Source organism: Numida meleagris, chromosome 1 (assembly GCF_002078875.1).
Source record: "Numida meleagris isolate 19003 breed g44 Domestic line chromosome 1, NumMel1.0, whole genome shotgun sequence".
NCBI classification, from domain to species: Eukaryota; Metazoa; Chordata; class Aves; order Galliformes; family Numididae; genus Numida; species Numida meleagris.
In genome coordinates this window covers 96544037-96559141 of record NC_034409.1, presented here as the reverse complement: position 1 = coordinate 96559141, position 15105 = coordinate 96544037, and the positions used below count along the sequence as shown (strand labels likewise).

At 35.8% G+C, this 15105-nt stretch overlaps 1 protein-coding gene across 2 annotated transcripts in view; it reads right to left on the bottom strand.

Annotated features, from left to right (window-relative positions):
- USP25 (ubiquitin specific peptidase 25) overlaps positions 1–15105 on the bottom strand; it is a 92603-nt gene that overhangs the window by 27434 nt on the left and 50064 nt on the right. For both annotated transcript variants that reach the window (XM_021403404.1, XM_021403397.1), the window contains exons 6-13: positions 13846–13932; positions 9134–9271; positions 8550–8626; positions 7753–7826; positions 6105–6253; positions 2298–2425; positions 1398–1493; positions 861–1022 (exon numbers count right to left, since the gene is read on the bottom strand). In XM_021403404.1, the coding sequence (XP_021259079.1) occupies positions 861–1022; positions 1398–1493; positions 2298–2425; positions 6105–6253; positions 7753–7826; positions 8550–8626; positions 9134–9271; positions 13846–13932 (911 nt within the window). The remainder of the gene's footprint in view (positions 1–860; positions 1023–1397; positions 1494–2297; positions 2426–6104; positions 6254–7752; positions 7827–8549; positions 8627–9133; positions 9272–13845; positions 13933–15105) is intronic.

Sequence of the window (15105 nt, the reverse complement as noted above, 5' to 3'; positions counted from 1 at the left end):
CTTCTCTTACCAATCAACAGTAGTTATATCAGCATTATACCAGTAAGATTTAAAAATCCTTCAAAAGCTTTTTAGACTAATTTTCTTCACTTCTCTGAAGCGCTAAGATAAACATCTTGACTGAACCAGAACTCAGAACCCTACTTCCAATATGCAAAATAAAGAGCACTGTTAGAAATTGTTAGTGTCCACCTATACTAATTGATACTCTGCTTTATTAAGTATTACTAACAGTTTCTAGCTTCAACAATGAGAAGAATAACATCATTGGTCATTTATCTTCCTAGCACTTTGGCTATTACACATTTAAAAACTCATACCACTAGGTACCTGAAAATCTCAATCAGAAACGTAAGGAGCAAAGCAGAGAAGTCTCAGGCAAAACTGAAAGAAAGTCTACACCAGAAACCTGGAAGCTCTGCAGCACATACATGCTGCTCAAATAGATTCTTAATACATTCCACCAGGGAAACAATAACCTCATCAGATAATGTGATTATTTGGAACTGTAGGTGTCCTTTCAGGTAAGCAAAGGACAAGGACATGCTGTTAAACTATACAAGTACTAACATTTAGGAACATCAAGCACTGTAGTTCTTGTGTTTTGTTTAAAAGTGGTAGTTCTCCACTAAAGAAGTACTTGTAAGTGCATTAGACAGTTCTGGATTGTTAACATTTGGTTTTATTTATTTTTAAGTCTATCACACTGAAAAATACATCTAGGGAGAAAGCAGAAAAACTTTACACTGTAACCCTCAGTAGATGCCTAGTTGAAACAGACTTCTTCCCCTCTCTCTTAGCTGCTGGGTTTGCACTGAGCACATCACTTGCATCTCACACTGGAAGGAGGGTGCCCTTACCTGGGTGAGGTCTGGGCAGGCAGCGTCCCACTGGAGGGGGCACTAGCACCCAGGTCATCCACTGGAGACGTGCACACCGGCTTGCTGGATGCAAACTCCAAGGCGTACTGCAGGACATCTACCAAGGGGAATCGTTTAGGACCAGAACCATAGCTTAAATATCTGTTAACCATAAAATGTATTAATGCCATCACTCACATATACAAAAAAAAAAAAAAGAAAAAAAAGAAAAAGAAAAAAAAAAAGCCACAACCAAAACACACACACACATAAGAAAAAAGAATAAAAACCAAACAAAAAGGATTTATTTTCTGGTTGACTGCAGTTACATAAAGCACACCTTTCCTAGCAAGTTTCATGCACCACAACTACCACAATTAAATAGTTTCCAAAGGAAACACTAAAAGAAAAGAGATAAAGCAGTGAAATTTAGAGCAAATAACTACACTCAAAAGTGTAGAGCTGAAAGGAGTTATTCTGTTCTACATAGCCTATAACATTATATACATTTACATTGTCAACAGTTATCTATAGTACCGTTCTAATCTCTGTTGTAAAACCGTGAGATACTCTTTAAGTCTCTTGATTTCATCCCGTTTAATTCTTGTTAATTCTCTGTTTTTGTGCATGTATCTGTAAAACATGAAGGTTACAAAGATACATCAGCTCGTAGCATTCCAGCACCGAAACAGAAGTCTGCAGCCAGCCACGCCACTTGGTGCTAAAAAACTACTCTCACTCTCCAGAACTTGTTTTACCTACAACATGTTAACCAGTAAAACAGAGCTGAGAAGTAAACAGTAAGCCAATTAAGCCTCCCCACCATACCTTTCAGTAGAGACTTTATCCCCAGCATCAAAAGCTCCGTTCATAACATGGATGTGTCGTAGAAATGTATTACAAACATATTAGAAAAGTTCTAAATTAAGTGGTTTTAGTAGCAGCCATGTAGCAATACTCTTGTTTCATTGTTTAGGCTCACAAATAATATTTAGTATCTAACTGAAAGCCATGATGATAGTTCACCTCTACATATAGACACCATGCACTGATGCTGCAGATCCTTACATTCTGAGTATCTTCATACCATGCAGTCTATCTGGAACACCATGAAATAGCTGACTTCTCCCCCTCTTTCCCGAACTGACCATTAAACACTGCAAGACAGTGACATTTTTCAGAGTATTTTGCCTGTATATACAACTATCTAGCAATAAGTTAAAGACCGAAGCACAAGAAGGTTTTGGCATGATGTAGCATTATGTCTTAAATTGTCATCTATGTATATATTCTGAAACAGTCACTAAAACCTATGAAATTACAACTTTTTCAGCTAATAAAGAAATTTACTGTATGAGATACACTAGCAACTTTACCAAACTCATGAGATTAAATTTATATTCATACTAAGACTTTGTTGGTATTATTATACTGTACCTGTCCAGATACAAAATTGGAGGAAATTCTAATTTGTTGTGTATCTTCTCTGGTCTCCCCAAAGCCTGATTAAATTCAAATCTTGACAGCTCAAAAGTTAAGACAGGAGGAAGCTCGGTGAACCAGTGCTGAACAAAACAAAAAGATAAAACCCCACAGTAAATGCTTTCAGTAACAGAACTTCAGCAAGAATGGCACAATACTTGCATATTGACACAGGTATGGAAGAAATTGCTTTTAGAGAGTACATCGGCAACAAGCTTTCCAAAGTTCCCATCTTTTCAGCTTCACTGAAAATAGAGACGATACGTTACCCATGCACATCAGAGCATTTCAACTTACCTACTGCTTATTGCACTAAATCAAAGCAGACTGGAAGGCTTCTTACTTTTTCACATTCATCTCACTTGTACTAAAAGCAATCTGCACTTGAATGTCCCTGCCTTTCCAAGTGTCCTATTCTCCTTTAACTCTCAAAGGCCATTGAAAGACTTGTTTATGCTTTACAAAGTGCTCTTCCCTCGAGTTCTTTCAGATTTGAGTTTCTGACCCTTTCATTCAACTGATAACACTCAAAGTTTCTAATGACCTCCTCATAAGTAACATCAGTAAGTGCTCTGTGCCACATTAGATAAGTGCTATAAAACCGATACTTTTTCTTGAAATCTCATTTGTACAAGTAACACCTTTTAAAATTTCATATCTCTGATCACTGCTAACCCGTCCATTAACCAACCCATGTTATTATCACCTCATCCCAGCTTCTTCTGGGTATTCAACAGCAGTCTATCTTTAGCCTCTTTTTATATTTTGTTTCTAAATAAACACAACTGCAAGACAAACTCAGCTCCATCCCCAGCATTAGAATTCCTTTTTCCCTTCCGTTCTTGAAAATAAATAGCCTGGTCTATCCGTTTATGTATGTGCAATATGTTTTGTATGTGTAACCATCAAGGCAAGCCTCCGATTGCTGTGGGCATGACTGTCACACAGTTTTGATGTAAGTGTCCAATGCATTTGACGTGAGGCTTCTTTCAAGCTCTCTATCTAGTGAAATGTCTCAAATATTCTTTTCATATAACACCTCCACAGCAGGCTTTCCTTTCTTTGCTCATGGTTAAAATTCCAGTGTAGGTTCTCACCATTTCACATCTCAGTGCAATGTTTCCTCTTTGCCCAGCCTTAGCAGTCACACAAACAGCTACCAAGGAAGTTGCAGAATTTTCCTAGTTGATTACCTTCAGCATCACTTCTCTTCCTGCATGCAAAATGAACTCCCTTCCCTTTTCTTGCCTATGCCAGCCTTCACTGACTAATCCTCTGTTTTAAAGAAGACAATTTCTACTTTACAGCTTCCAACTCCTTCACACAACAGTAAATTTCAATGCCAAAATTAGCAAAATCAAATCACAATCCTTCCCTAAAGCCCTTCTATTGCAAGTTCCCCAAACCATTTAATGACTAAACTACTAATGTGCTGAAGCTCACTGACAATGCTGTTGATAAATTTGATCTAATTTTCTCCATGCTTCTAACCCCATGTACATGCATTAACCTCCTCTTCTCCAGAATTTGGATTTAAGTTCCTCTAGATAGGCAATGTTCTCTTTTCCATATTTGAATATTAACTCAGATGTGCATAACCCCTATTGCAAGGCTGAGCCTTTTATGCACTACTTTTATAAAAACAGTGAACTAGCTAAATATCCTATTAAAAGCATTGGTGGGAAAAAGATTAATGAATCCTAACACACGACAACCACATCAATATCATTACCTTTAAGCTTGATATCTACCAACTCTTAGGAATGCCTCTTGAAAACTAACTCAGTAGAGACACTCTGTTAAAACTACAAGACATTCAGCTTCCTTCAGTAATTCCACTTCTTCTAATTTGTTTAAGCAAACTAACAGCTGCAGCCACTACAACTACATTATTTAAGTCCAGGGAAATATAACCTGTTTAGTAATAATAATGTTCTCTAGATTAGGACTTAATGTTACCTTTCTCATTTGCCACTGTCGTCAATATGATTATTTCACTTCATTTTCACATGCTAACCTAGACTAATTAAAACACAGTTTCAGAGAGCTCAAAGTTTAACACTCTAGAACAGTACACGATTCTGCTTCTATCCCCTGTGGAAACATTTTTTAACTATTAAACGTTGAAAAAAAACAACCCAAAATAGTCTGACATTTCTAGTCAAGCATTAACAACTGAACTGACGGTTTATGCATGAATGCACACAGATTTTAAGTTCAAGACAGCCTACAGTCTATAAGATGGACAATATTGTTCTTATTGTACCTACATACAAGATTTTACCTTGCTTAAATAAATAAAACTTTGAATTGTACCAAGATATTTACGTAAATTTTTTTCTTCTTGTTATATTTCAGAAAACATACTCATTTTAAGAAGTCACTTGTATAAGTGCTGGAATAAAAAAGAAAAGAAAAAAAAAAGAATTTGAAGCACCCTGGGAGAGAAGAATACAGTATGATGCATAAAGACATTTGAAAATGCAATGACTGAAAACACACACATTTGCTAACATCTAATTTGGTTGATCAATATTTGATAAGCATTAGATGACCAGAAAAAGTGACTGCAAAAGAAGTGCTACAAAACTTCTGCTGTTAACACAAAATTTAAGTAAAACTTCAAATTGGAGGATGATATCAGGGTGCATCACTGGGGTTAGTAATTAAATCCTGCGTGCATACTGAGATTATTAAAGGCTGCAATATTTCGTTATTGCAAAAGACTGGCATCAAGGAAGAAACTATATATGAATTTTTTATTTAAGTAGAAGAAACCTCTTAAGATTTTACATCTTTAAAGTAATTGTGATGAAATGCGAGTGACTGTGAGAAGTACAAGAAGTTCAGCCTTTGCAAGAAATAAGAATTATTTTATTTCCCCATCAGTAACCCACAGGTTATTGAAAGGAGTCCTGCTACAGAAAAATGTTGGATGTATACAAGCATGCCAACAAAAAGAAGGGACAAACCAGAATACATCTCTTTGTCCTACAACTACCATCAGTCTAACTACCTCTTTTCCCTCACTTGTTACTTCTGCACAAGAAATTTCATTCGTCATCTTGACTCAACATCACAAACTGCCTATCCCACCTCCTAGAGGGGTTCCATCTTATTCCCTCCATCCATGCTTACAGCGTGCTCTGTAATATGGGAGGAACAGCACTGAGACATTTGGGAAGATATACTGGGAGGAACATCAACCCTTAAGAGCAAGTGCTGTCTGTGCACTGCAGTGAATGAAGGGGAGGAGAATAGTCTACTGCAATAGGCAGAGGAAGATGCTGGGAAAAGCAAGTAAAACGGGAGAGGGGAAGAAGTATAGAGTGCTGAGGAATTACAAGAAAGAGCACAGAGGAATAACAACAACTCTTTGGAGCAATGGCCAAACAGGCAGCGTGCACATGTTGTTTATAGCATGGCACAGGGCAGTATGTCAGTAAAAGCAGTGATCAACTACCACAGGGCATTATGAACATGACATCTTTGGAGATCAAATATCAGCAACAGGTGGGAACCAGCCTGTGCCAATCACTGTAAACAGTGCTATCATACCAAAAAATAATACCCTTGATACTCAAAAGAAGGTACAAGTCCCCAGAATTAACAATCCAATTATGCCAAACATCAGAATGTGCAGAAGAATTAATAGTAGTCACAAAACAAAAACAACAAAGAAAAAAACAACACAAGAATCCCAGTGAAAAATATAGGGGACTACAACATTCTGAGGGAAGTGCTCAGGAGCATTCAACTCACCTCCTGACCAGACTTTGCAGAGTTTTCTGAATGGAGAGATTCAATTTCCCCTTCAATCATTGCAGCTTCTAGGCACTCGTGCAGATCTTTAAAGCCATTAACCTGGAGTGGATACTGGCCAAACATTTCTGTGTTTTCAAATTTTTTACCTTCATAGAAGAAATTATACAGTTAAGGTTTCAGGAATTAACATTTACCTTTAAAACAATAATAACAACAACCAACAAAAACACACACCAAAACATAAAAGAAAACTAACACAAAGCAAAACAAAAATGATTACAGCCACCAAACAAACAATTCTAGGTCACCTGGCCTAATCTGCTGAACAATATTCATATTTTCTTATTGAGCAATTCACTCATGTACAAAAACAAGGTAATACTTTCCTCCTTAGATCATTTTTTATTTTGCTTCTATATGTAACAGTAGTGAGCATAACTCAAAATGTTTTATGCGTGTAAAACTGTATTGCCAAGTCAAATCCCTCTTGCAAACAGCAGCTGAGTAACAGAACCCTGCACAGCATCAGTGAAGTCAGTGGAATTCCTGGTAAGAAGCAGCCCTTTGTACAAGTATTTTTTTGCAAAAACTACCCACAAAAAGAGAACATTCATTATTTCTGTCCTGAAAAGAAGATCATAATTTGGTAACGGTGTATAAAGATACAAGCTCAAACATGAAGAGAAATATAACTGGCTTCTGATTTCAGAACTGATTTCAATTATAATTTCAATTCATTTTATCCTAAAGTCAGTAACAAGTCTTCCCGCATCAGACAGTTTCTTTGGTGGTTTTTTGTTTGGTTGGTTGGTTGGTTTTTTTTGTTTGTTTGTTTGTTAATTTCCTCTGTTGAGATGTGATTGTGAAGGATAAAATAACCCAATTGCAAAGGAGTCAGAATGCTAGCTGGTAGCAAGGAATCCAGAGAACAGTTTTTTAGTCTGACAACAAAACATTGAAGTGTTCTAGGCCAAGGGACAATCTGGAAGCCAATTTAAAGATTATAAGTGCTTCATTCAAATGCATCTCAATAATTATTCGCTCTCTGGATAGGGACAGAATCAGCAAGATCAAAAAAGCTTTCACAGTGGCTGGCCACCTGGAAATATAAAATGCTGCAATTCCACAAAGTATATGCAGGTTAGATAAAGGGAAGCTTGTTGTAGAGTTCTCTGACTCCTCAGCACACTCTCTGACACTGCCCTTGAGCAAATTTCCAATGGTTCCTTGAACAATGCTTTTAAGAAGATGAGTTATCCACACCAGAAATTGTGCAGACAAATGTAACTGAAACTTTAAACTATGTTAAATGAACAAGATTGAGAGGGACTAGCTCAATAAAATGTAGTCACTAGTCTTCTGTATACCATTTTTGGTCTGCATCTCACCTTAACTTCTACTACACTTCAGGACACACTCAACTCCTGAAAGGTAATGAAACAGTCATTCATGATGGCTGAAGTTCATTACATTCACTGTTAGTCTCATTTTCCCAGAACAAACCTTTTGACACAGACTGCAGGTATGTTCTCCAAGTGTATTTCTGCAGATAGCTAAGATGTTACAACTGCATCATTCACCTGTGTATTTGGACTACCACTGAAAAGACACCTGCACAAAAGTCCCAGTAAATTCAGGCACATACCTTCAAGTACACCAACTGCTAGAAATCGTCCATAAAATAACTCCACCATTGGGTTCTTTGGTTTCTCTCCATCCCTGAAAACAGAAAGTGTGTTAGTGCAAGATCACACAAAGACATAAATTCTTACAAAAATGTGTAAGATATTTAAAATTTATTATAGAAGTGCTGACTATTTTACTCAGTTACAGTTCATTCTTTTGTACTTTCCTCTAATGATAATAACAATGATTCACATACTTGCAATGGTAAGTATAGTCTGAAAATTACATTTCAGAAGCACTTAATTCCAGGAAAACTTAAGTAAATCGAATTCAAATCAAATTAAATTTGAGAGTGGTTAAATTGTACATAGCCTTCATAAAAAACTACTTCTTCCAACACTACAGAAACGATTATATGCTCAAAAAACAGTTTACAGATAGATGTTCACTTACACAAACTATGAGCATTCATCATCTGAGAAGAAAAACTGGATCAAGGTTTTGAAGAATTGAAACTATGGTATTGAAAAGTAAACTGCATTCAAATGAAAAAAAAGCTTAACATTATTGACAATATATATCTCTACTGCTTGTATATTCTGGACTTCATTCAGTAAGATTTTTAACATGGAAAAAAGTGAAAAAGAAACTCACAGAAAACTGAAGGTATCAGCATATAAGGAAATTACATTTTAAGTAATACAAGCTATAGGCTTCGATCTTTTTCAGACATACAGTTAAAAGTAGATTTTTATTTGGTTTGTCTTTTCCTCAACTAAATGTTCAATACACAGGGCTAGAAAAAAAAAATCTTACCTCTCTTCTTCAGCTTTAATTTGGAAGGCATCTTCTAACCAATCTAATAATTTGTGTGTAAATTCACTAACATCTTGCTGTTGGAAAATATTAAAAGATCAGTAAACATTCACATATATTACAGAATACAATGAAGCGTCACCTTACAATATCAGCATAGTAGTATTCCCCCCTACAAGAACTCCAAAGTCACACATTGCTGAAGACTATGCCATCGTTTGGTTTTGTGTTTGTTTTTATAATGCGAAGCTCGTAGAGCACATTAAAGTTCTAGGGCTCCTCAGCCTCTACAGAGTCTTGTGATTCTTATTACTTGGACTCAGCTTTCACACCATAGCAGTTCAAAGGCATCTCATGAATCCTATTGTTCAAACCCTTTGGTATTCAACAAATGGTGACTAATATTACTTTCACCAGGCACTAAATTCAGCATGCTGTTGTAATTAAATACCTTAACCATATAACTCATGCAGGAAGAACAAAGCTTCTGAAGAAACAAAGTGTTTCTCAAAAAAGCAAACTCCTACTGCTATATGACCATATGAGAGCATACATAATTTTGAATAAAAATACATATAAATTACCTGTTGGGAATCATTTGATTTAAAAGCATCTTTAAGAATTTCAACCGCTCTAGATGGGTCAACATATTTTCTTTTTGAACCAACTAGAAGTGCAAACAGGTACCTCAGTTCACGCATGAAAGGCAAATTCCTATGTTCCTGTATTTGAAGAATTAAAAATATTTAATAAAGCAGTAACAAAAATACAGTTTACAAAAGTGTTAGTGAATGAACCAAGCATATATTCTGCCAGTCTTCATACTAATATTTAGGCTTATTTACATTACTATCAAGGTTGTGTTGCCTTTTACTTGTCAGACTTATCATAGAACCACAGCATAGTTGAGGTTGGCAGGGATCTCTGCGTCCATCTGCTCCAACCCCTAACTCAGCTTTTGAAAATCACCAAAGAGAAAACTCCGCAACTCTTTAGGAAACCTTTGCCAGAGCTCAGACACCTACACAGTAAAGACATGCTTCCTGATGTTGCAGGAACGTCCTGTTCCAGTTTGTGCCCAAGACCTCTTGTTATTATTACAAAATAATGTCCTATTTACAAAATAATGTAGTTATCCGGAAAGAAAACTACACTTCAGAAACTGAAAGCTTCTTGAAATCACATCTAGATGTGATTGTTTAGCTTGAAATAAAGCTGAATAAACAAGTGGACAAACTGAGTTGTGTTTAAGACATCTGTTAATCCCAAAGCTTACTTACTACTAAATCTTATACATCCAGGGCAACAAGCCCAAATTCTCTATGCTTATTTCTATTAGGCCTTTATAATGAAGAATAAGTAAACTGAAACACGATCAATCACAACATAGACTAATCCACTGGTTTAATGTGGAGACTGGATATCACTCTTAGTACTCAGTGGGCAGAAGACACACTTGTGAAACTAAAACCCATGTAATATCCACTTGTACTTAGAACGAAGTATCATTTAAAGACCACAGTTGTCAGATGCCCGTCAAACAGGAATTACTTGATGACAAACATGCTTATCAAAGAACAGACTTGTTTAGTCATCTCTGTGTCAATCCAGTATGCATAAAGCTTCTAGTACATAAAGGCTTTATTTCAGCTTTAAATACCATGGCAGTGAGGAATTAGAATGCGTTCTCCATAATACCTAAAAACTACTTCTCGTCATGCAAATTCTCAACAAATTTTCTTTGCTCTTTTAGTCCACTCTGCAAAACACCAATTATAATCAGTGTTCACAGGAAAGGTCAAAGGCTTCATCAAATGCCACCCTAATTCCACAATAAATCTCCACAATTTAAGAATAAAATTTAGTCTTCCAGTTACATTTTTAAAATAATTTACAACTATAAAACAGGGAAACTGTGATTTTTTTTTTTTTACTATTTTCATAGAGTGATCTACTAAAGATGAACAGAATTTCAAGTTTTACCCACATTTTATGAAGAATCTTCTGTATTGCCAATTATCTACTCATATGCATTATACAGACAATTGACCACAATACTCTAGATATCACCTTTGTTATGTTAAATGGCAAGTACATAGACAAGGAGCACTACTGCATCACCCAGATTTACACTACTGATTTGGCTGAGTTTCAGGCACAATTGTAGCTTTAGGTTGAACAAAAGGGTATTGATTTCAGAAAGATTATTTGGAACAAATACATCTGTAAAGTCTAAAAAGTTTTTCTAAAACTAGTAATTTTTTTTTTCAAAGTGCTCTTTTAATGCATTTGTCATGATCCTTGACCAGAATATGCGGGTACTATCACAACAAACAGTGATTCTCACTAAACAAAGACTAAAATCTTCAAGTGGATTTAGCCAGGTAACAAGACAAGGAGTTGCCTATTAGATCAAAAAGAACTGATGAAGTAAACGCAGCATAGCATAAGGTCTCAATTTTAAAGCACACTCTACATGCAACAAGAAAAAAGTTAAATTCAATTTTAAAATAAAAGTTATATGGAGAGTTATTATTTAAGATGCTCTGTATCACTTGTCTTGCCTGCCTAAGCAACTTCTTAATGCACTGATGTTGGGACAATTTATGAATTAAGAAATACTTCTAAAACAATCCACAAGTTTAATACAGACAAGCATTCATTATTGCCAATCACTATGCCAGCACACTGGCATACCAATAATGTCGAAACAGGGAATGATGTCCTAACCTGTAGCACATTAACTCTTTTCCTGTAATAACTGAACGTTTCTTGAAGATCTACATCAAATATTTACGTGGCCTCCTTGTCAGCAGCAAAAAATACCTCATGCTGTCATCTGAACAGATAAGAGCACTGGGAGAGCATATAGGACACAGTAACTACAGAGAATCTTATTTTGTTCCACAGGAAGAAGCTGAGTAACACACCAATAAAGACGAATTTCAAAAAGGAAGAAAAGTTGATTTGAGATTTTAAGTGTATGCTGAAGTTTAAAAATCAAGAAAAGCAAAATTCAATCAGCTGAAGTAAATGTGTGTTTGTTGTTTTTGTGGCGGTGGTATTTTTATTTGTTATGTCACAAATTTCACCAATGACTTCTGGATATAAAATTTTGCATACCAAATTATTAGTAGTATTTGAATTCAATATATTGATAAGAGACAACAGAAACACTTCACTGCGCACTGAAGAGCAACCACATGCTTTAATTCTATACCACGACATTGTCACAATCCTAGCATTAATCAAGAAGAATCAAAACAAGATATAAACCAAGGCCTTGAAAATCTGAGCTTATTAAAACTTGTTCTATTAGCAAGGAATATCAGTCACATCCAGTACTTAATACTAGGTAGGGGGAAAAAAAAAAACCAACACACCACACATACACGCACAAAGCAAGAACAAACCACCACCACCTACAAAAAACAAACAAAAAACACCACAGTAGGTCAAGATATTTGTTAAAACAAGTAAGCAGACAGAAGTAAATTGCAGGGCTTTTTTATTCTTGTCAAATACCAGTTTACATTACAACTAAATCCATCTGACTCTATTTGTCTTCACCTCATAAAGAAATAAAAGCACCATATTTGGGTGCATGCATGTCTGTTTCTTTTGTTTATCTGTTTCAACTACTGGAATGCTCTCTTTTCCTAAATCTCCCCCCCCCCAGATATTTTAACACTAAAACAATCCTTTTTCAGCTTCAGATAAGAGATACAAGTATATGAATTAATTACAATTCCACTCTGGAATCTAAGTTAACTTTAAACAGAGGAGAGGATATGAACTACGGCCAGATTCCTACTAGTAGGCTTGCAAGCAAGCAAGGCTCCTACACGAATCCTATGATTTGTCTGTTGTCTTATCATTACACACAACTTTAAAATTGTTTGTTATGATTAGAATTTCTAAGAAATAGCACTTTGGAATTGCTAAAAGCATACAGCTCCTAGTGGCAATGCTTGGGTAAGATATTTTTCAAAGACAACAGCTTGTCATTCATACAATCTCTTACATGTGAACTGCCTTGGTGGAGCAAAGCATGATTTTATCCTGTCCTTCTTACTAGAATATACCAGTCTGTCATCCTCTTGTGATATGTTCCTATCGATGCTGTATTTTCACAAAATCTCATGATTTAATGCAAACAATTTTCCTAAAGAAAACAAGTGACAACTTGTTCTTTAAGTGGAGGGGGGTGGAAGGGGGTGGGAAGGGAGGATTATACAGTTCTGACTGAACATGTAGCTTTCCTTTTATGGTGCATACCTAAAGGTTTAGAAAATGGACACTATCTCTATTTGTTTTCTTTTGCTTTTCAAATTGCAGCTCTTTTTTCCTAGTGAACATTCCAGTCAATTCTCCAATGCCAAACAACTTTAAACCAGGCTGCCTACACACTCCCTTTGTAAAATCTGAAAGAAATGGGCAAAAGACTATAGTCTTATTTCTGGATATGCAAAAAATTCACTGCTCTGAATTGCTGAATATTAGGATACTAAATGCCTTTACATAGCATAAAGGAACTTCCTCTTCCCATTTCTTCCTTATAAAAGAATGTGTAACCCTGAAATCATTGTGCTCCCAGGCATCTTTCCTCAGAGGATATCCTCTAAAGGAAAATAACTTGGTCTATTTTGTCCATGCCCATTCCTCCACATTAGTCTGAGATTACAGGAAATCTGAGCCAACCTCTCTATTCCCCAATCCTATAGGAATACCACAGTGAACGCTGGAGAATTTATGTTTACAATCACCTTGATAAAAGGCTAGAAGAGGGTAGCTAATCATCACCAGCTTATTCTCAGATCTTGAGTTGCAAATAATTAACAAACACCCCTTGCAAAAAAGGACGGAGCCAGGCCAACAGTAACAATGTTACAGGTACAACTATGCTGATCAAAACCATGCAGAGTAACCCTAAAGTATGCCCATATCTGCAGGGTGAGAGGATCAGAATAAAAAATATTTATTCATACAAACTACTTTCACATTAAAATTGCGCACTCGCTAGCATCAGTGCTACCACAGATATATCAGAGAAACCCATTCAACAAATCTAGTCAAAAAGCAGTACACTAAGCAAATCAATTCTACGGGCCAGGATGTTAAGAAAGTACTACTCTATTGCATACCTGTTTTAGGTAAGATCCATAATAGAAAGCTCAGAGCAATGTTAATTGGCATCTATAAAACACGCTAATTTGAGCTACAGAGCAGTAAAAAATTCAATTACAACAGAGAAATGTCCTCATCAACCACTAGGGGAAATCAGCTTCTAATTTACCTTTTGGTTTCGGGGCAAGTCTTGAGCATTCGCAGGAGGATTGAAATTCAAAACTAGTCTTCGAAACTCCAGTAGGTTAAATAATGACTGAAAAGGAAAAGAAAAAAGTGTTCAAGCACTTCTGAAAACTCTAAAAAATTCTTCCAAATGTGACAATAAATTAGATATTAAACATATACAACTCTGAAGTTTCATTTCAGAAGCTATATTATTTCACTTAACAATTATTTTTACCAAAAAAAAAAAAAACAACTCCACAGTGTAATTTTAAAACACCTTAACAATCGTGTAAATGGAACAAGAACAACATATGATAGGTAGAAGAAATTACTTTTCTACAACAAGTGTTTTATTAATCGCATAGCCATTAATTTTCCAATCAAAATGAAAGCTTGTTAGGCCATGTGAAATTTGTCTTGTGGCTCCTTATAATCTACCTCCTCAATGGAGAGTGGCTATATCTTCATACACACAACCTAAATCCACTTGCAATTATTTATAATTTTTGCATTCTGTCAATTCTTCCCATTACTGAAGGATATGAATACTGCACATTAGAGTAAGGAAACTGGGCTATACAAGTTGGCAAGGAACTGCTGTTGTTTTATGAACAATAGGACATGAAAACCGGTTTCTATGGGCACACCTACAAAGAACACAATACTGCAGTACAGAGTGTGGAACCAAGAGATACAAGAACAAGACTTTTGATCGCAAGAATACAAGTTCAAAGCAGTGTCTGAGAATTAATGTCCTCAGCGCTTATGTAACTGCATCCTTGCTTTCCAGTACAGGAAGAAACTTCTTCAGTTAAGTTGAAGTTCTAGAGTTTCTTAAAAGTAATTTAGGCTTAATAATATCATTTCATTAGAACAGACCAGCATTTTGATGAAGAAAGGGTTACAAAAAGGATCTAATTTATCTTATGTATGCTCAGAGAAATGCAGGAAAGACTCTCTTATTCATCCAACTTTATTCATGACTTTTGTACAAACATACATTCTATAACATTTTTTTTCCCTGCTCACATATTGGCTATTTATTGTGGAAAGTCAGAGCTTGCCTACCCTGGCAGTTGACTTTGATCATGCAACGTATCATATACAGGTAAAGATGGAAGTCACAGATCACAGTGGATCTCACAGGACTTCAACTCCATAATGCAAAGAAAGTGAAATTGATATTATGAAGATCCACTGGGTCTATTCTAAGAATTTAAAACATTTTGGAACAAAGAAAAGATGAATTTATGAGAAGTTG